This window comes from Oryctolagus cuniculus, chromosome 17 (genome assembly GCF_051225735.1).
Source record: "Oryctolagus cuniculus isolate XC-2025 breed Fujian yellow rabbit chromosome 17, ASM5122573v1, whole genome shotgun sequence".
Classification (NCBI taxonomy): domain Eukaryota; kingdom Metazoa; phylum Chordata; class Mammalia; order Lagomorpha; family Leporidae; genus Oryctolagus; species Oryctolagus cuniculus.
Genome location: NC_142883.1, coordinates 45,457,918 through 45,478,332, shown reverse-complemented (window position 1 = coordinate 45,478,332; position 20,415 = coordinate 45,457,918). Strand labels below are relative to the sequence as shown.

At 45.5% G+C, this 20,415-nt stretch overlaps 1 protein-coding gene and 1 pseudogene across 1 annotated transcript in view; both read right to left on the bottom strand.

Moving 5' to 3' along the window:
- EFCAB5 (EF-hand calcium binding domain 5) overlaps positions 1 to 20,415 on the bottom strand; it is a 139,449-nt gene continuing 119,034 nt past the window's right edge. The window contains exons 20-24 of the mRNA XM_070061151.2: positions 20,279 to 20,382; positions 17,050 to 17,303; positions 14,915 to 15,201; positions 14,142 to 14,238; positions 1 to 338 (exon numbers count right to left, since the gene is read on the bottom strand). Coding sequence (XP_069917252.1) covers positions 145 to 338; positions 14,142 to 14,238; positions 14,915 to 15,201; positions 17,050 to 17,303; positions 20,279 to 20,382 — 936 coding nt within the window. The 3' untranslated portion in view covers positions 1 to 144. The remainder of the gene's footprint in view (positions 339 to 14,141; positions 14,239 to 14,914; positions 15,202 to 17,049; positions 17,304 to 20,278; positions 20,383 to 20,415) is intronic.
- LOC127484567 (U2 spliceosomal RNA) lies at positions 332 to 440 on the bottom strand (annotated as a pseudogene).

Below are 20,415 nucleotides of genomic sequence, written 5' to 3'. Positions count from 1 at the left end.
GTGAGCACACTTGATTCTAGAGCGTGCTGAAGTAAGCATGAAGGAACAGAACGTGTCGACGGGGCACTCCTTCCTGGCTGAAAATATTTTATAGTTAACAAAACTGAACTTGACCAAAGGATCCTCAGTACAGTACCGATTCCATTAGCATTTTCCTGGCAAAGATGCCCCTGGCATTTTTGCACACACATAGTTTGTTTTGGAGGGCAACGGAGGTGTAATTGCACTAGTCCGCTTTTTGTTTTTTAAGTCTATGAGAGCCAAACAGACGTGCACCCAGTGGTACAGGAGCTCAATGACAATATCACCAAAGCTCCACACTTCGGCTCGGGAATGGTCTGCAACAAGAAAAAAAAATTATTGCGAACAGTTTTGTACTTTTATTAAACTGATAAGAACAGATACTACACTTGATCTTAGCCAAAAGGCCGAGAAGCGATTGTACTTTTATTAACATATAGTTAAGATATTATTAAGATATGGTTACTTTTATTATTAAGGTATGGTTAAAGTTCATTAGATATGTTTTGAATCAAATCCATAGCAGAACCTTGTTGAAACACGTAATTATAGGAATATGGAATGATAAAATTTGATATATTCATAAAATGGAATACAACAGTTAAAGAATTAGAGCTATATATTAACATGGATAAATAAAAAAAGAGTATAAATGAAAAGTATGTTGTAGAATAATATATACTTTTTTAAGAATTATTTTATTTATTTGAAAGACAGAGTTACAGAGAGGTAGAGCCAGAGAGAGAGAGAGGTCTTCCATCCACTGGTTCACTCCCCAAATGACCGCAATGGCCAGAACTAAGCTGATCTGAAGCCAGGCGCCAGGAGCTTCTTCCAAATCTCCCACACGGGTACAGGGCCCCAAGGACTTGGGCCATCTTCTACTGCTTTCCCAGGCCACAGCAGAGAGCTGGATCAGAAGAAGAGCAGCAGGGACTTGAACTGGTGCCCAAGTGAAATGCCAGTGCTGCAGGCTGGGGCTTTAACCCACTGTGCCACAGCACCGGCCTCAGAATAATATATACTTTTGAGTATAATTTTAAAACAATTTAAAGCCTGGCAAAATGGTATTATATTTTTATGAATTCATAAGCACATTGTAAAAGGAAGAAATCAGGCATGAAAGTGATAAATACCAAATTCATAACGGTACTCTCCCTAGAGAAGAACAAAGAAAACGGGATCTGCGCAGGGCTAGAAAGCCTCGACTGCTCCTGTAATGTTTTATTTATTTATTTATTTTTATTTGAATGGCAGAGTTAAAGAGACAGGGAGAGAGAAAGAGAGAAGGGAGCTGGGGCAGTGGTTTTCCATCTGCTAGTTCACTCCCCAAATGGCCACAACTGCCTGGGCAGGGCCAGGCCAAAATCAGGAGCCTGAAGTCCATCCAGCTCTCCCATGTGGGTGGCAGGGCCTGAGGCTTGGGACACCTTCTGCTTTCCCAGGCGTATTAGCAAGGAGCTGGACAGGAAGTGGAGCAGCCAGGACTCACATGGCTGCTGCACCCCAACATGGCCCCAGGGCTTTACTTCTTAAAGATTTTGGCTCAAACATGGAACAATGTTGCAGCTGAATATAGAATATAGCTTTTTTTTTTTTAAAGATTTATTTATTTACTTGAAAGTCAAAGTTACAGAGAGAGAGAGAGAGAGAGAGAGAGGTCTTCCATCTGCTGGTTCACTCTTCAATTGGCTGCAACAGCCAGAGCTGCACCCATATGAAGCCAGGAGCTTCTTCCAGATCTCCTATGTGGGTGCAAGGGCCCAAGGATTTCGGCCATCTTCTACTACTTTCCCAGGCCATAGCAGAGAGCAGGACTGGAAATGGAGGAGCTGGGATTCGAACCGGTGCCCATATGGGTTGCTGGCACTACAGGCAGCAGCTTTTCCTGCTACACCATAGCACTGGTCCCAGAATATAACTTCTTTTTTTTTTTTTTCTTTGACAGGCAGAGTGGACAGTGAGAGAGAGAGACAGAGAGAAAGGTCTTCCTTTGCCGTTGGTTCACCCTCCAGTGGCCACCGCGGCCAGCGTGCTGATCTGAAGGCAGGAGCCAGGTGCTTCTCCTGGTCTCCCATGGGGTGCAGGGCCCCAGCACTCGGGCCATCCTCCACTGCACTCCCGGGCCACAGCAGAGAGCTGGCCTGGAAGAGGGGCAACCAGGACAGAATCCGGCGCCCCGACCGGGACTAGAACCTGGTGTGCCGGTGCCGCAGGTGGAGGATTAGCCTAGTGAGCCGCAGCACCAGCCAGAATATAACTTCTTAATGACACACAAGTGTTACTGTTTATACACTTAAAATATTTCCTAATTAAAATTATTTTAAAATATATAGTCTGTGCACACCATCATACATTTAAGTTTGTTAAGGTGAACTATTAAACTGCCATTCATAACAAGACTTTTTTCCCAGGAACCAATGACTAATATTAAAAACCCTTCGCTTTCAGGTGCCTACAACCCCCGTGACCTGTGTTTCATTTTTGTTCTTCTCAGTGTCTAAGTCAGCACCTAAGCCTACAGGTGTTCGCTCATTTGAACTGAATCCATCAGGAAGTGTGATTGAATAAGAGTTCAGATATCAACTTGTCCATCCAATAGCGTTTCAACAGTAACAACTATCTCTTAGAATGACCAAGTGGAAATAGTTTCTCTGACTTCTGCCACCACACAGAACAGGGTTTGCTGAATCAGATTTAACTCTCCCGTGGTTTTGCAGGCACTGCTACAACAAAAGGTACAACAAGAGATAGGAAAGGCACACAAAAGAAAAATTCCTAAGTCTTGTTTTCGATTCGAAGCTGATTTTTCAATTAATTTTCCAATATCCCCTCTTTTAACACACAAACAACACTAAACAGAGGCACTGCCTTATTGAATTGTAAGTATTCACTAAATGTTGAATTAAACATTTAAATTAAGGAATAATTTAATTAAGTTTCAAATACTAAGTTTTTGCAGGTTCTAGTTCAGTAACATCAGCGATGATTATAAATAAACCCAAAACCAGATGCTGGTCACAAGAGCACACCAGGCACACCTGATTCCTCTCCTATCATGGGCATTCTTAAAATGTGATTGTAACCGATCCCTCTGTACTAATTAATTTCCTGGAAAATGTGTAAGTTAATGCTGCAGGTTTCCAAAGATTACGTTCATTATGTTAACGTTCCAGTATTATGACTGTAAATTAAATAAATTAATAAATTAAATAAAATAATAAATTAATAAATAAAAGTTCATCTTAGGACACTCCTAAAATCAGTCCTAATTTCCTGGGCTGAAACAGCTCTGCCGCTCTCCGCAGCTTTATCGCGCCCTACGCCTGCCACGATGCACCCAAATCAACAGACCCCTGTCCTCAGCCATTATTAAGCCATTATTAAGACAGTCGCCATCTCCACGGTGATTCAGGAACACACGGAGGGGGACAGACGTTGCTCCTTTTCACACGCCCCTGTTGCTTATTTCCTGTCTCATTGTTAGCGGGGACGGGAGCTCTGAAACTGCCTGGATCCCGCTTCCCCGGCCTTTCCAAAGACAGATGCGTTAGCAAGGGGCGCTAATGATTCCTCTAACCAAGCCCCTGCTCCGCTGGGTGCCCTGTTAGCGGTTGAGCGCTACTGCCCTCTGGTGGTGGGTACCGCCCAACCTTTGCCGTGTGGCCGAGGACTGCGCGTTCGCACAGCCTGTTAGCAGCTTTTCAAGCATTACTGTCATTTCTTTTGTAACCATAAGGAATTCTACTTTTAAATTTTGCCTTGGAAAAGGCTATAGTAAATTGTTCGAATGCCTATAAGCTGTAAATACTGCATGATCAACCTTTGAATCTGCTTATGGGTCTATTCAGAAACATTTCATTATGAGATTTTTGTAGGCTCTAGTTTAATCACACTTGTAATTACGTAGGGAATTCATCATGCTGGAAACATTAGGCTACAATAGGACGTTTCTGAATTAAAACTTCATTTGTGGACCGCTGCTTTCACACTGGAGTAATTAAGTTAAATCCCTTAGGATTTGTAGACAATTAATGAAGACAGGCAATGCAAAAAGAATGAAGTACTTACGCTTCAAGTCCAAACACTAAAATGTAACTGCTCCTTTTCGACTACCAGCTAACCCCAGGTCAGCAGCATTTCTCGAATGCTCCGCCTCTTCCTCGTTATCCTGTCTGTGGTTCTCTTTAGTTTCCTCACATCCTCACCACTGCTGCCACGCACAGTGAGCAGCAGGTCCATGCGACTTGCCTTTGCCATGGCACTCAGGCATTTAACACATCACTGGCAATTTAACGTGGTCCCCAAGGCGCTGTGGAGTTCTGTCTCCCAGGCTCATCAGCAGAGAATCAACGTTATGTGAGGAGATACCAACACACTTTTCTTGTGATGGAAGGCTGGGTGGAAGCTTGTTCCAGGACAAGTTCTTGGAGGTATGGAATCTCAGAATGATTTTATTTGTATTGCTTTTTTCACGATGTAGTGATAAACCAGATGTGTGAGTTGGAACCAGTGTAATTGATCTTTACAAAAATTCATAGCTTAAAGGGCTTCCAAATTCATTGGATTTTGTGTGGTTGTCATTAACAGATGCTGAACATGTGCCCCAGTGTACATGTATTTGTTTATAAATTAAAGTATTTTATAAAACAAAAATAGAGGTTAGACACTTATGAGATAACTCCATTATGATGAAAAGTCCTGTGATTTTTTTTTTTTTGCACTTCAAAGGATTTTTTTAAAAAACCGTCCAAGGTGCTTGCTTTCTACTTGGGAGATCACCAAGTTAAAATATGAAATAAATGGAGTGGATAATCTTTTTCTGGATGATTAACATGCATTTACTTCTGTTTCCTCCTAAGATCCTATAAAAACTAATATAAATGAATCAAAGAGGAAGACATAACTCACAAGGACGGAAGATCAGGAAAAGAGAAACATCAACATTTCACTCATTCCTCCAAGTCCCATCAACTTCCTCTCCCATCTTCACTCTGGCTGACGACCTTGCTTCCAAAACCCGGCAGTGCGTCTACCCGCTTACTCTCCTCTGTGCCTGCACACTCTGTCCTCCCATTGTTTTAAGCCAATTCCTCCACTGGTGCACTATATCCAGGATAATCTTACAGTTCATTGTCCAAATCAGTGCACTTGCGAGGGAAGGAGACAACAAACAAAAAACTGGGGCTGTCTCAAGAGAAATAAGATGTATAGTCACTCTTTTTTTTTTTTCAAGATTCATTTTATTTATTTGAAAGACAGAGTTACAGAGAGGTAGAGACAGACATAGAGATCTTCCATCCACTGGCTCACTCCCCAAATGGCCGTGGCGGCCACAGATGAGCTGATCCAAAGCCAGGAGCCAGGAACTTTTCCTGGGTCTCTCACATGGGTGCAGGGGCCCAAGCACTTAGGCCATTTTCCATTGCTTTCCCAGGCCATAGCAGAGAACTGGATCAGAAGTGGAGCAGCTGGGACTAGAACTGTAGCCCACATGGGATGCTGACACACAGCGCTGTCCCCCTACAGTCATTCTATTTTTTTTTTTTTTTTTGACAGGCAGAGTGGACAGTGTGAGAGAGAGACAGAGAGAAAGGTCTTCCTTTGCCGTTGGTTCACCCTCCAATGGCCGCACCACGCTGATCCGAAGGCAGGAGCCAAGTGCTTCTCCTGGTTTCCCATGGGGTGCAGGGCCCAAGCACTTGGGCCATCCTCCACTGCACTTCCAGGCCACAGCAGAGAGCTGGCCTGGAAGAGGGGCAACCGGGACAGAATCCGTTGCCCAGACCGGGACTAGAACCCGCTGTGCCGGCGCCACTAGGTGGAGGATTAGCCTAGTGAGCCGCGGTGCCGACCCCCTACAGTCACTCTTAACAAGATCCCAACCTCTCTCATATACTTGAGGACACTGCTTTAGGAATTGTCAACTTAGGTTCTCTGTGCCTCAGTTGCCTTCGATTTTTTTTTTTAAGATTCATTTTATTTATTTGAAAGGCAGAATTACAGAGAGAGAGACAGAGAGAGACAGAGACAGAGAGAGAGAGAGAGAGAGATCTTCCATCTATTAGTTCACTCCCCAAATGGCCACAATGGCCAGAGCTGGGCTGATCTGAAGCCAGGAGCCTGGAGCTTTCTCCAGGTATCCCATGTGGGTGCAGGGGCTTAAGGATTTAGGCCATCTTCCACTGTTTTCCCAGGCATATTAGCAAGGAGCTTGATTGGAAGCAAAGCAGCAGGTACTGGAGCCAGTGCCCATATGGGATGCCGCTGCCACAGATGGTGGCTTTACCACAACACTGGCCCCAAATTCCGAGGTTTCAAAAGAAAGGGTAAGGAAATGGACCATAATGAAGCTCTACCCCAAACTCCATCCTATTTGAATATTCAGTTAAGACCTGTTCCAGACACTACCCTCTTTGCCTCCAGATCACAGAAAGGGATGAAGGCAAACCTTGAGCGCAGCCCTCTCTTGAGCATAGCTGCTCTCCTTCCTGGGTGTGGACTTTGACTTTGCATGTACATAAACCTGACCTCTCTGCTAGGCTTTACCTGCAGCCATCCTTGAATGGACCAGCCACCCCATGATACAATGACAGCAGCCCCAAAGTGGAGACAACTCACAGGTCCTCCGAGCTTCCAGCAAAGGCTTTAGACCCCGCCCCCGCCCCGCTTAAACAGAAACAAGCGCAGGTTACCAGGCATCTGAGGAAAGCCTGCACCATGAGACACGGAGACCAAACATGAAAAAGAAACAATAGGGAGAAGAAAGCTTCAGGAAAGGTTTCTCACTGATGCTCTCAGAGGGAGAAGGTGAAGCACAGGGTGAAGAGGCTGTAGAAAATGAACAAGAGCTCCTAGACAAGATGCCAATCAGAGGTTCGGAGAGTTCTTCAGGAAGTGAAGCCAAAATGAGAAGACAAAAGGATGGAAACCAGGGGCCAGCCCTGTGGCATGGTGGGTTAAGGGGCCGCCTGCAACACCGGCATCCTATATAAGTGCCCATTTGAGTTCTGGCTGCTTCACTTTCCGTCCAGCTCCCTGCCAATGTGCCTGGGAAATCAGAGGAAAATGGCCCAAGTGTTTGAGCCCTTGTCACCCATGTGGGAGACCTGGATGGAGTTCTGGCCTCCTGGCTTCAGCATGGCCCAGCCCTAGCTGTTGCAGCCATTTGGGAAGTAAACTAGTGGATGGAAAATTCTCTCTCTCTCTCCCTCTCCCTCTCCTCCTCTTTCTATAACTCTTATCTTTCAAGTAAATAAAAAATAAATACAGGGGCCAGCACTATGGTGTAGTGGGTAAAGCCGCCACCTGCCATGCCAGCATCCCATGTGGGCGCTGGTTCGAGACCCACTGCTCCACTTCCAATCCAGCTCTCTGCTATAGCCTAGGAAAGCAGTAGAAGATGGCCCAAGTCCTTGGGCCCCTGCACCCATGTGGGAGACCTGGATCCCAGCTTTGGCCTTGCCCAGCCCTGGTCATTGCAGCCATTTAATGAGTGAACCAGCAAATGGAAGACCCTTCTCTCTGTAACTCTGACTTTCAAATAAATAAATACGTAAAATTTTTTTTTTTGACAGGCAGAGTGGACAGTGAGAGAGAGAGACAGAGAGAAAGGTCTTCCTTTGCCGTTGGTTCACCCTCCAATGGCCGCCACGGCTGGCGTGCTGCGGCCGTTGCACCGCGCTGATCCGATGGCAGGAGCCAGGAGCCAGGTGCTTTTCCTGGTCTCCCATGGGGTGCAGGGCCCAAGCACTTGGGCCATCCTCCACTGCACTCCCGGGCCACAGCAGAGGGCTGGCCTGGAAGAGGGGCAACCGGGACAGAATCCGGCGCCCCGACCGGGACTAGAACCCGGTGTGCCAGCGCCGCTAGGCGGAGGATTAGCCTAGTGAGCCGCGGCACCGGCCAAATACGTAAATATTTTTTAAAAAGACAACCTATTATATATTTCAATTTATACAAAACCTCCAGACTAAGCAAATCCATTGATACAGAAAACAGACTGACGTTTGCATGGCTAGAGGAGGGGCATGGGAGGAGTAAGCACTAATTGAGAACAGGGATTCTTTTGCAGCGATGAGAACATTCTAAAATTAGTGGTAATGACTGCACAACCTGGTATGTATTTCGAAGCCACTGAACTGTATTCTCTAAAATGGTGAAATGGATGGCATGTGAGTATATCTCAGTTTTGAACACAGACAGTGGAGAAATGTCATCAAAATTATAGTTCCTGCCAAAGGACAAATCAAGTGTGAGTATAAATGAAAATGTTGGAAAAACTATCAGTTTTTGTTCTTTAGACACAAAATGTCAAAAAATTTACCATTCATGTACTGTTTCTCAGAAATCTACTGCTGGAGATACGCTACCTCAAACAAAGGAACAGACCAAAAGTGAACTAAGAGAACAGCAAAGTCAATTCCTGAGATTGTGACAAAGTGAATCTCAGGAAGGCTGCTGGAGAGCAGATCTGGCACCGTGGCTCAATAGGCTAATCCTCCACCTAGCGGTGCCGGCACATGGGGATCTAGTCCCGGTCGGGGCACCAGATTCTGTCCCGGTTGCCCCTCTTCCCTGCCAGCTCTCTGCTGTGGCCCGGGAGTGCAGTGGAGGATGGCCCAAGTGCTTGGGCCCTGCACCCCATGGGAGACCAAGAGAAGCACCTGGCTCCTGCCTTTGGATCAGTGCGGTATGCACCACGCCAGCCATGGTGGCCATTGGAGGGTGAACCAACCCAACAGCAAAAGGAAGACCTTTCTCTCTGTCTCTCTCTCTCACTATCCACTCTGCCTGTCAAAAAAAAAAAAAAAAAAAAAAAAAAAAAAAAAAAGGATTGTCCCTGGGAGAGGAATTGGAGACAGTGAGAGGAGAGACAAGGGAGGGCTAGTGCCCATGTTTTTAGTTCTATTTGATCTTTTGATTATTTAAATATATATATAACTTTAAAAATCCATTTGTGATCAAAGATTTTTAACATCCACTAAAATGAAAAAAAGAGTGTCAAGTTAAATGGAAAAATGTTCTCATTAAACTGATTTTTAAAAATCTCTAATCAGATATCAAAGCAGCACAAGTAAAAGCACTTTTTGTTGTTTCTGTTAATTCAGTGAGCACCATTGGAAAACTTCAAAATTTAAAATCAAAGGGATAGGTGAGGGACAACAAAAGAATTGCTTATTTGATTTTCATTCTTTTTTCTTCTGAATAACTTAAATCTGAGAGCAGAAGAGGTATGAATACATGGTAAATGGGTCAAACAGCAGGACTCTAGGTCTTTCCCAAATCCCAAAATAGCCTGTTATATTCTTTTCCTGAACAGTGTGAGCATTTGTCTCATATCTTAACTGAAAGGGCCCTGTAAGAGGTTCTTGCCGGGACAAAGGGAATCTGTTCTAAAGCTGAACTGACAGTTCCTCCTCCACAGTCTGAAACCCACGAGCAACTCGGAGATGGCACGCTCTGGGCTCTGTAAAACCCACGGCTGCTTCTACTTCAAGCGGAAGCCAAGAACTCCCCAGAGGAGCCACCATTCAAGATGACCACGTCCACAAAGGTGGGGGAGAACTGTAACAGCACCCACGCCCGTGTCAGCATACGGAGGAGCCCCACGAACAGACAGGACAGTGTGCTTGGTATCTTGTGACAACTTGTCCACTTCACTTTGACCCATTTCCAAAAATCAGGCACAGAGTTAGATTCAGTTCCACTCTATAGTCCTGTTTGCTATCTCTGGACGGTTGGTGGAACCTTGTGAAAAGTTCCTGTTAGGGTTTCAGCCCTGCAGTGGGCATGAAGGGAAGAGTCGTGTCCCACTTTTGTAATGGAGCGAGACCAGGGTGGCAGAGGCAATCAGGGAAAGACCTCCAAGGAAAGGCGACTCCTGAGGACGAGAGTTAATCAGGGCTGTCTGGTAGCCCTCCCCCGTGATGGCAGAGTGCCGCCCTCATTGTCAACCATGGAGGGCCATGGTGACGCTGTATTGAGGAAGCTGCTGGGTTTCTTTACACGTGGTGCCAGCACTGAGGCTCTGGCTGCTTTGCCACAGGAGGAGTCCTAGGATTCTGTGGGAGAAGTAGAAGGCCAAGGGCACTCTTGCTAAGAAGTGCCTGTGGACTTGCACACACTTGGACTTACGCTCGGGGAGGAAGCTGTCAGAAACACAGGGTCTAGACAAAAAAAAGTGATTCAGGACATACACCGGGGGACAGCTTATCTTGCCTCTAGATCTGGAAATATTTCCTGGCATGCAACATCTGTCCAAATATCTTGGGATGAGAACATGGGATAGGTATGGGGCACCTTGCAGCGAGACCACGGGTGGCTGCAGCAGAGATCCAAAGTGGTCATGGGACTCGAGGTGGAAGCGATGAGCCGCCTTAGGCATAACAACAGGGCAGAGCAGGCTCTTGGTGAGCTATTGCAAGCACAGCTGTCTGGGAGTAGTCACTAGAGATGAGGGGCCCACCACAGAGAACTGTGTCAGTAGCATTCATAGGCAATGGCACAGCTTTCAAGGCCAGGCCTGCTGAGCTAAGTGGCCCAAAGCTCCTGCATGGGTAAGTGCCTCAGTCTAAAGGCAGGGCACAGCTGCTGGAGGTTCTACTGGAATACCCCTTTCTGGAACTAGAACAAAGAGGGGTGAGAGTTGGCAGCAGAGCACTGAAGAAAAGTGGGCACTTTACTGGTCCTAATTCTATTCTTTTGATAAAAATCAGTAGTTTGGAAGGCTTGGTAGGTTAGGAGATGTGCTATGTACTTTGAAAGTCCCTCCCTAGCAGGCCACACAGCAGACTCACAGAATGACAAATGCCCTAAACAGCACTCTAGTCTCAGAGTCAGCCCTTTAAGGCATTTGGATCTGGCGAAAAAGCCCATGAGAACATTTCAGGCATGGAAAGCCAAGACACTGTGGCAAAAAATGATCTACATGAAAGATCTCTGTGAGTGAGATCTTGGTGGAAAGAAGGGGACATCAAAGAAGGAGGTACCTTTCTTTAAAGGGAGGAGAGAACTTCCACTTTGATTATGGCCCTGTCTAAATAATGTTGGAGTTTGTGGACTCAAGAGGCTTCCATAGCCTTGGCAGCTCATGACAAGAGCCTCCGGTGATCACTGATGTCATAAATAAGAGTGTCAGTTGTTAAATCAACAATAGCAGCCACTGTGCACTTGCTCCCCATGTGGGATCTCTGTCCTTAATAAGTTGTACTATGAGAATCAAGGGTAAAACTAGTCTTCAAACAGTACTTTATACTTTGTGTGTCTGTGTGGGTGCAAACTGTTGAAATCTTAGTATAGAGTAGGTCTTCTGTATATAAAGATAATTAAAAATGAACCTTAATGAAGAATGGGATGGGAGAGGGAGTAGGAGGTGGGATGGGAGTGCGGGTATGGGGGGAAAAACTACTATAATCCAAAAGCTGTAGCTATGAAATTTATATTTATTAAATAAAAGCTTTCTAAAAAAAATCCCTCCCTGCCCTAGGTAGAATCTAAAGATATTGTTAGTGGCATTTCATGCTAGGTGGGTTATTGAATAGGGCCTTAGTTAAAGATGCTAGAAGGCCTGGTCAAGTTTCAGTAACAGATTGCCCTGCCTGAAGATTGTTTTCCTGGAGCAAACAGAAAGGTGTCCCAAAGAGTTCCTCTCCCTTCCCCCAAACAGGGAGCTTAGTTAGAATTTCCTGATATACTAGCATCTGAAGGAGAGAGGGTTAGTATCGGAGTGGCCCGCGACCTTCCTTGATTGCCGCAGAGATTGTGACCATGCTAAAGGCCTGGTGGCAGTGAGAAGGGAGCTGGTGGGCTATTGGATTCTGGCTGAACCCTGCAGCATTAGAATTCCTGCCACACGGCGGCACTGTTGGAAAGCAAAAGTGGTAGGAAACATGGGTGGTCAAGGCTGCCCAGGAATCGGCTTCCAGGGTTCAGCATAGGAGCAAACAGAGAAAAAGAAATTCACTGAGGTTCTGAAACAGATGAGCGGTGTAAGGCAACAGGAGGTAGTTCTTACAGTTAAAGTGGAAGCGGAGCCCAGAGAGACTCCATTGAGGCATTGACACAAGGCCCCAGAAGTTGCCTATGGCCTCTTGTGTTTGGGGGTGGGCCCATGAAGGGCCTGGAGAGCTAATTCTTGTACACATGATGCAAGGTGCAGAGTGGAGGGGCGGCAGCTCTCCCCTCCCAGCTCTCATCCGCCAGATGAACTGGATCGGCCACTGGTGGGTGCCCGAGTCCTCCCCAGGAAGGGGAGCATCACTGTTTCACTCTGAGAGGATACGAGGGACCCTGGCAGCAAGGTCTGGCTCCAGGTCAAAGGGCTGGCAGGTTGGCTGGGGTTCCTGAAGTGGATAGGGACTCAGAGAGGATGTCATCTGGACAAACCACTCACACCCACAGGAGGGCGCTAAGACTTAACAGCGGGGACTGAATTCCCTCCAAATGGAAGAGCAGCAGCCAGGTGGGGCTGGGGCTGGGAGTTAAGCAGGCCAGACACAAGAAATCACTGTCCTGAATTTTTTAAGGACACAGTGAACACTGCACAAGCACAGAATGAGTGTATGAAAGTATAAGGTGAGCAAATACTCACTTAGTTCTTGCTGCTGTAACTGCTTCGCTTGCACAGCACCTTAAAGGAGGTTCTATCTCTAATACCTACAAATCTGGAGGCTCCTGTGATTAAGCTCAGAGCCATGAGGTTATAGTGGAACCACCACTCAAAATAGCAGTCCTGAACTTGACTCACGTCTCTCCTGGTCCACGTGAACTCACGTTAACTGTTACATGACTCTGTGTTCTCTCCTATTCTCTGGCATCCTGAAACTTCTGGGAGCATCTCATCTCCCTTAGCCAGATGACACCTCTCTCTCTCTCTCTCTCTCTCTTGCATCCATCCACCTGGCTCCCTGTTCCGGCACCCCTGAGTTACATGCGTCAGCTGCCACAGACTCTCAGAGCAGTGTGGTGGCTCCCCCTGGTCCCGCCTCCTTCCTTCCTCTTGTCTTGGAAGACTTTCTGGTTCTGAGTCTGTGGGCTAACATTTGCATCACAGAAAACCAAAAATCTTTCTGACGTGGTCTATCTGAAGTCTACAGTAGGACAGGGGCTGGGGGAGGAGAGGAATAGGATGTTCTTAGTTAATGATTAGTGTTTCTTAAATAATAAAGAAGAAACAAGCTTCCAATGCCTTCTTACCAATCTACTCACCCACTCGGCGGCGGGAGCATCTCCCCTGATGGTGGAACACACCCCTGGAGGAACATGTTTGTCTGCATTTGCAGATTTCCTCCTACACCTGGCCTACTCTGTGTGGCTGAAGAGCTCATCACTTTCTCTGGTCTGAGGGCCTCGCTGCTCTCCATTCCTGCTGAGTCTCCTCCTCCAGGGTCTGCATTACCAGACTTTACAGATAAGTGATCAGTTCTGTTCTGTTCTTTGGCTCTTTATTGAAGATATTAGTGTAGTGTTTTGTTTGTTTGTTTGTTTGTTTTTGCTTAACAGTCCTGGTCTAATTGTAGCCCTATTCACTTTTTCTAACATTTTTTTTTTAAGATTATCTATTTGAAAGGTAGAGTTACACACACACACACACACACAGAGAGAGAGAGAGAGAGAAACTTTCATCTGCTAGTTCCCTCCCTAAATGGCCACCATGTCAGGAACCTGGAACTCCATCCTGATCTCCAAAGTGACTGGCAGGGTCCAAGCACTTGGACTGTCCTCCGCTGCTTTCCCAGGCACATTAGCAGGGAGCTGGATTGAAAATGGAGCAGCTGGGATTTGAACTTGTGCTTATATGGGATGCTGGCACTGCAGGCGGCACCTTAATCTGCTGTGCCACAACACTGGCCCCACACTTTTTCTTTTAGTGAATAATGCACATGTAGCCAATAAGTGGGAAATAGAGAAAACTCGAATTCTCTACTGTATGGCATAGACAGTGTCTCTGGGGAATGCATAGACTATAGACTGTATATCCTCTTTCAGAAGACATATAGTCATAACTATTTTCTCCTAAATATTATGATCCACATGCTGTAATCCTAAAAATCTCTTAATTACAACTGTATCTTATTGCTATTGGTGTAGATTCAGACTATAGTTAGGTGGAAACTTACCTCTGATACAGTCACCAATGAGCTGTAAATTGATTTCCAAATCACTAGCAGTTGGATCAAAGGCACAAATGTTCCTGACTAAATATCTGTTAACATACTGTGAACAAAGAAAAGTTATGGGATTGTCAGCAAGTAGAAATTATATAAATAAATAACGTTTATATAAAATTCAGAACAGGCAAAAACCAACCTTGTTAGAAATCAAGATCACGTCTTGGGGTGTGTGGGTAGGGAGCATGGCGGGGGGGGGGGAGGGGTCATGGGAAAGAGTATAAAGGAGGGCCTTGGGATGCTGCTAATGTTCTGTTTCTTGCCTAGGGGCTGCTTATATGGATGTGTTTACTGTGTGAAAACTCTTGCATCTGTACTTTTACGATTTGTTAAATTATGATTTGTATATAGGTTATTCTTCAGTTAAAAGAATGCTTTATAGGTGTGTGTTTGGCACAGTAGTGAAGAACCCACTTGGGACACTGACATCTCATACTAGAGTACCTGGGTTCAAGTCCTGACTCTGCTTCCAATTCCAGCTTCCTGCTTATGTGAGCCCCGGGAGGCAGCAGGTGATGGGTCAAGTAGTTGGATTGCCCATCTACGTGGGAGATCTAGATTGAATTCTAAGCTCCTTGCTTCAGCCTGGCTGAGCCCTAGATATTGTGGACATTTGGTTAAGTGAAGCAGCAGATGGAAGATCTCTGTCTCTCCGCCTTTCAGATAAAAGGAAAATAAATCAATAAATATTGCAAAAAGAGTATTTAAAAAAAAAGACTTACAAGCTTACACTTATCCCAGTTTTGAAAGTCACTTGAAAATTCCAACTCTGGATGGAAGAACAAGATAACCCCTTTTAGGATATCTTGCACTAGGTTTATGTTGGCTGCCAGTTCCCGGGTCTTGCTGTCTGGAAGGGGTTCTGTCTGTACTATAGTACTATGGTCATAGAGCAACAGAGACACAAAGCTCATGGAATCAAGTAGTTGCAGGCACTCCTGCAGCTCCTGAAGCATGATCCGGAAGAAGATGATTCCTGCCCGCTGGACTTCTCCCACGTCTTCAATCTCTAGAATGACAGAAAGACATCCCATGTTGGTGTTTTTTCTACAGTAGAAAGAAGACTATATCTTATGGTTTTAAACAATCTTAGTTTTTCCAGCTATGAGGGCAAAAGAGAGAAATAGAATTACATCTGGTATGTTTCACAGGAAGAGGCTTCGAGAAAAGGCAAAAACTTGAGTTTTAGAATGAGACTTTAGTGTGAGTACAAATCCTCCCCCCTTATTAGTTTCCTTTATCTCTGAATATTTTTTAAAAAGATTTATTTATTTATTTGAAAGACAGAGAGAGAAAGAGAGAGAGAGAGAGAGAGAGGTCTTCCATCTGCTGGTTCACTCCCCAATTGGTGGCAAGGGCTGGAGCTGTGCTGATCCAAAACCAGGAGCCAGGAGCTTCTTCTGGGTCTCCCACGTGGGTGCAGAGGCCCAGGGACTTGTACTGCTTTCCCAGGCCATAGCAGAGAGCTGGATCGGAAGAGAAGCAGCCAGTTCTCGAACCAGCGCACATATGGGATGTCAGCACTGCAGGTGGCAGCTTTACCCGCTTCGCCACAGCACTGGCCCATGTATCTCTGAATATTGTTTTCCTCTCTTGTGAGAGGGGGGTTAACTTCCACTTCCCTGGTGACCTATGGAAACTGAATGAGATGATGTATGCAGCCAGCGCTACAGTGCAGAGGATTAAGCCGTTGTCTGGTGCGGACATCCCATTTGGGTGCTGGTTCAAGTCCTGGTTGCTCCACTTCCAATAAGGCTCCCTGCTAACGTGCCTGGGAAAGCAGCAGAAGATGGCCCAAGTGCTTGGGCCCTGCACCTACGTGGGAGACCTCGAGGAAGTGCCTCTGCACCCACGTGGGAGACCTGGAGGAAGCTCCTGGCTCCTGTCTTCAGGCTGGCCCAGCCCTGGCCTTTGCAGCCATTTGGGTTTGTGAACCAGCAGATGGGGGAATCTCTTTCTCTCTCTCTCTCCCCCTCTCTCTCTCACCCTGACTTTGAAATAAATAAACAAATCTTTAAAAAAATTAAAAAATAAAAATGTTGTATGGGGGTGCAGTCAAATTCTGTAATGTATTTGACTGCCCTGATACTAACAAAAAAGTGCTAATCTTAGGCCTTTTCACAGAAAACAGGCAAAAGGCATGAATTTGCTTCTTTCTTCTTATCCCACTATACGTGATGGCTCCAATCTTTCTGCTTAATCCCACGTCGTGTACTCTATCCTAGGTAGTCATAAGTTTTCATGCCTTCTTCTTCCTTCCTTCTGTTTAAGCTGCTCTTGTGCTAAGAGTAGTCTAGTGGATACAGAATCATAAGAACTAGGGTCTAGTCTTTGCCACCAGTTTGCTAGTGGACCTTGGATAACCCATGTTACTGTCATAAGTTCTGGCTTCTTTATCTGTAAAATGAGATATTCTGAGGAGCTAATGCTGTATAATATAGTGAAAAGAGCCCCTGGACCTGGATTCAAATCCAGTCTTCATCATTTGTTAGCTGTGTGATTTGGGACTAGTTGTTTACTTTCTCCAAACTTCATTTTCTTCACCTGTATTATGGGAAACCAGCCTTCACCTTATAGGACTAAACGAAGTAACATATTTAAAGTGCTTGACACATGGTAGAGTATTTAATAAATGCTAGTTCTATCGTGTTCTGATGAGTTCTAATTAAGAAAATATGACTCTCTGCCCGTGCTTTCATTTGCAGACCATATTCAGTAGCCCAAGGCTGCACAGGGAATTCCTTTCACACGGAAAGATATGTACATTGTAACAATTAGTTTAGAAAATGTATCCTTCATCTCACCGTCTGTGATTTCCCCCAAATCTATTAAACCCATGGGTCCACACTCACAATACCTAAGACACATTTTCTTTTTCTCTCTCCAGATAATTCGTCCAGTGTTTCATAGCAGGCAGCTTGGATCACCTTCATCATTTTCTGTAGATCTTTGTACTCCTGATATAATAACATCCTAGTCCGGCCAATGTTAAAATCGAGGACTCCCAGAGCCTCTCCCGTTCTCTCACGGAGTGGAACTACTATGTGGGTTTCTCCACAGACAGAGGCCAAAACAACTTGTGAACTGTCTGTGCACTTAAAGAGGAAATCTCTGAAATTCCAAGCACATGGTACAGGGATATTAAACATCCGCCTGTTCACACATTCCATCTAAATGTATTGACTCACTCTCTCATATCTACCTCGCTTCCCCCAGCATTGTTGCCATTTCGTCTGCGTGGAAAACTCCATCCCTGATTTCCCAGGGCTGAGGATGTTTCTCTCCTCACATCCCCTCAGCACTGAAGCCTTCCCTGGTCACCCGATCTAAGTAGAAAGTGTCCATGCCCCTCTCCATCCTGACGTTCCACCCCACTAGCTTTACTATACAGGAACTAGGATTCATCTGAAGGTATTTTTTAAAGAGGTAGAGAGAAGCGAGAGAGTGAGAGCAAGAGAGAGAGCAAGCGAGCACTTCCATTTGCCTGTTCACTCCCTAAATGCCCACAATGCCCAGGGCGGGGACAGGCTGAAGCCAGGAGTTGGGAACTCATTCCAGGTCTCCCACATGGGTGGCAGGAACCCAATCATTTGAGTGATTGCTTTTTGCCTCTCAGGATCTGTAGCAGGAAGCTGGAATCAGAAGCTGGAGCTGGGACTTGAACCTAGGTAGTTTGAAATGAAATGTAGGCATCTTAACTGCCTGTTCAGAAAGTGTTCATTCTTTTGCTTACTTCTTGTCCAGGATGTGCTGGTCGGGTGTTGGAAGGGGTGATGAGTGTCTTAGGGCAGATTTCCCAGAAGCAGGGCCTAACGCCAGGATACTCATGCAGGTGATTTATTGAGGGTGTGCTCTCTGGTGAAACCTATGAGGGACTGAGGGAAGCAGGATAGGGAAGGGGAGAAGCTAAGTAGAAGGTAATTCAGGTGAAGTCTAGCCTCAGCCGGATCACAGAAGAGAGAGGTAAATTGTTCCTCCCACTCTGAAGCAAGGGAGGTGTCGTTTGTATCCTAGCACCGGTCAGTCATTGTCTCTAAAAAGCTCTGGGTGTGTTGGGTGGTTTGGGGTGGAGGAGTGTTTATGTAACACTTGGGTACCTCCTGGTGAGGGGCTCCAATCATTTAAGGGAACTTCTCCAGAGAACAGTTTCAGCGTAAGGAGTGTTACCTGTAGCATCCTGCAAAAAGCATAGTGGGGATCTGGGCAGGGCGTCTGTAGCATCTGCTTCAGTGACAGAAATGAGCTTTCCATGGAAATGCAGTGGAGTGGCTGCTTCGTTCCCTAACAAGGCACAGACACATCTCTTTCCCTCTTCTCCCATCTACACTGATATTGACTTGCCATTCTTTTCAAGTATCTGTAAAATGCTGGCATTTTACATAGCCTCAAAAAGCACATTTTCAGTTCACAACATCAATCCTGGGATGCCAGGTAAGATTTTGCCTCCTTCTGCTGTTCCCACCCCTTGCAGCTGTGCAGCCATCACACTGTGTGTTTAGGACAACTATAGGAGCGACACATCATACTAAACTTCCTGAACATCATGGTAAAGCCCATTGGCCAACAGAGCTACTCCACAGGCACCTGCTTAAGTTACATGCAGGGTTACAAGGACTCCCATAAAACTGACCAGCACAAGGAATACATGGGTATAAAAGAGCTTGAGACTGAATGAACATTCTAGTATGAGGCCAAACTAAAATTGAATTAACATGTGGATTTAAATGTCAGATTGGTCTACTAGTCTGAAATAGGCGTACTATCTAATGACCTATTCTGACCCCTTAAGAAGCAGTTGGCCCCTTTTGCAACAGGTGTGTTCTCAGTTAAGATCAGGTTTGCATCAGCCCACACTTTAGGAGTGGTGCTTGCATTCCACAGGTGAGAGTCATTCAAGGTAATTTGCAACATCCTCTGTCTCCTCAACTTTTCCACTGCCTATCTTCTATTTTTTTTTTATTTATTTATTTATTTATTTATTTATTTATTTATTTATTTTTACAGGCAGAGTGGACAGTGAGAGAGAGAGACAGAGAGAAAGGTCTTCCTTTGCCGTTGGTTCACCCTCCAATGGCCGCCGCGGCCGGAGCACTGCGCTGATCTGAAGCCAGGAGCCAGGTTCTTCTCCTGGTCTCCTATGCAGGTGCAGGGCTCAAGTACTTGGGCCATCCTCCACTGCACTCCCTGGCCACAGCAGGGAGCTGGTCTGGAAGAGGGGCAACCTGGACAGAATCCGGCGCCCCGACCAGGACTAGAACCCGGTGTGCCGGTGCCGCTAGGCGGAGGATTGGCTTATTGAGCTGTGGCGCCGGCCTGCCTATCTTCTTCAAATAAAAAAAAAAATATACATCCACAGGCTAACATTATCAGATCAGCTCAGATAAATGATATGGATCTATTATAATCATTGTGAGTTTTTGTTGAATTCCACGTTTAGAAGGCAATTATAGAAAATAAAAGCTATTATGCTTTAAAACATGCTATTTTAATATAAAATACCAGTGAAAACTATTTCAAAAGGACTTGGAAGAAAAAGTTTATTCACACATCCTAGAAAGACATTCTATAGGAATTTTTTTAAAGTCAATTTTTAAAAAAAGATTTATTTTATTTATTTGAAAGGCAGAATTAGAGAGAGAGAGAGAGAGATTCACAGAGATAGCTTCTACCTGCTGGTTCACTCCCCAGATGGCTGTAACGGCTGAGGCTGGGCCAGGCTGAAGACAGGACTTCTTCTGGGTCTCCCAGAAGGGTGCAGGGGCCCAAGCAATTGAGCCATCCTCTACTGATTTCCCAGGCACATTAGCAGGGATCTGGATGGGAAGTGGGGCAGCTGGGACTTGAACCAGTGCCTATATACAATGCTGGTGTCACAGGCGGTGGCTTATTCCATTATGCCACACCGCTGGCCCCAGAATTTTTCTTTCAAAGCCAATCAGAATAAAAGTCCAAGTGTACTAATAAGAGGCAGAAGCTGTGAATTCCAGATCTACTATCACACCAGGAGGATGTATTCTGGCCAAAAACAAAACAAAACAAAACAAAACAAAACAAAAACAAAAAACAAAACCAGACATGTCTCACACCTGAAGATGCATGACTTCCTGGAGATGGTAGGGGAATTTGTGTGGATTTCCGTTAGACCCAGCTGCCTTGTAACCATCATACTGCGTAAAACATAGTCTGAATCCTTGAAAAGAGGAAGAGATTTCATTAGTGGGGA